The sequence below is a fragment of the Hippocampus comes genome, unplaced genomic scaffold (genome assembly GCF_001891065.2).
Source record: "Hippocampus comes isolate QL1 unplaced genomic scaffold, H_comes_QL1_v1.1 C16909936, whole genome shotgun sequence".
NCBI classification, from domain to species: Eukaryota; Metazoa; Chordata; class Actinopteri; order Syngnathiformes; family Syngnathidae; genus Hippocampus; species Hippocampus comes.
This window is the reverse complement of record NW_017840917.1, coordinates 1-1184: the sequence shown is the minus strand read 5'-3', so window position 1 is coordinate 1184 and position 1184 is coordinate 1. Positions and strand designations below refer to the sequence as shown.

Genomic DNA, 1184 nt, shown 5'->3' with positions numbered 1-1184 from the left:
AAGGTGTTCACCCATCTCTGAGTGCGCTCCCGACACTGGTCCCAGTTGTACAGAGGGCGGTACTGGAAGTGGCGCAGCGCTTTGTCCGTGCTCACGGTGAAGGACGTGATGGCCACGGCCAGGGTGTAGCTGTTCAAGAGGGGCGCAAAGTTGCAGAAGGGTGTCAAGATCCAGCGTAGCATGTCGTTGAGCATGGCCAGGAACCACAGCAGCAGCATCGGCATGCGCACGCGCCGGAACTTGAAGGTGGACAGGAAGAGCATGTTGAAGTCCTCGTAGCTCTTGTAGGGCGAGTCGTCATAGCAGAAGAAGGCCTCGCCGCCCACAGTTTCCGGATGCTCCCGCAGGGCCCGGGCGGCCAGCGCGTGCATCCACGCCACATTGCCTGCACAGGGGGGGAAAGAATGTTAGCTGGAAGATCCAAACTACTGTTTTAGCGTTACCAAGCCAAGTGATGTGAGTCACTTCTCTGACACCGCGACTGCAGATTGTTATGCTTTACATTGGTAGGAAGCAAAGAGGAAGAAAGAAGTTGCATGACTTCCGCTTTGCTGTCACCGCACTGTATATTTTTTGGGAGTCTATTCTGGTACTCACCGACGTAGACTCGCCCGTGTTCAGTGCTGTCGGGGACGCCGCCAATGATCAGGCCTCCCCTTTTGACTGCCAACTTGTAAAAGTCTTTGATGAGCTCGTGGCCCTCGCCGTAAATGCCGGTCGGCCTCAAAGAGCACGTGCGCAAACGCTCACCATTCCGCACCTGCACGGCAAGAAGAGGAGAAAATACTTTGGGTAAAATTCTGCTCTCAAAAAGAGTTTGAGTCAGCAACATAAAGTTTGGGAAGCATTTTGATCACAAGTAGACTCACAAAAAGGTCGCAAGAAGAACATGGCTCAACCACAAAACACAACACCGAATGATCTGTCAGGTGCTACCTTTGTTCCATTGGCTTCCAGGACAATCTTTTCGGCCTTGGCCTTGCTCTTGGGGTAGGCCATGGTGTGCTTCACTTCGTAGGGTGTGTCTTCATTACCCCTATATAGACACAGCCACAGGACAAGTCATGTATTTATTCATGTCAATATTTATATTTATTCAGGAAGTGTTGCTCAGCACAGCCAAACATTCTTGAAACATAAACACAGCCGAGCAATAGTTGGATCAAATTTTAGGAATATGTCCC

General features: G+C 51.1%; 1 protein-coding gene across 1 annotated transcript; it reads right to left on the bottom strand.

The window, feature by feature from the left end:
* Positions 1-5: 5 nt before the first annotated feature.
* On the bottom strand, positions 6-1159 carry LOC109509468 (3 beta-hydroxysteroid dehydrogenase type 7-like; the record flags this gene model as incomplete). Its single annotated transcript, XM_019859315.1, has 3 exons — positions 937-1159; positions 598-760; positions 6-385 (listed from the first exon to the last, which is right to left on the bottom strand). Coding segments are annotated over exons 1-3 (606 nt in total), but the record flags the coding sequence as incomplete, so codon positions are not given.
* Between the last annotated feature and the right edge of the window lie 25 nt (positions 1160-1184).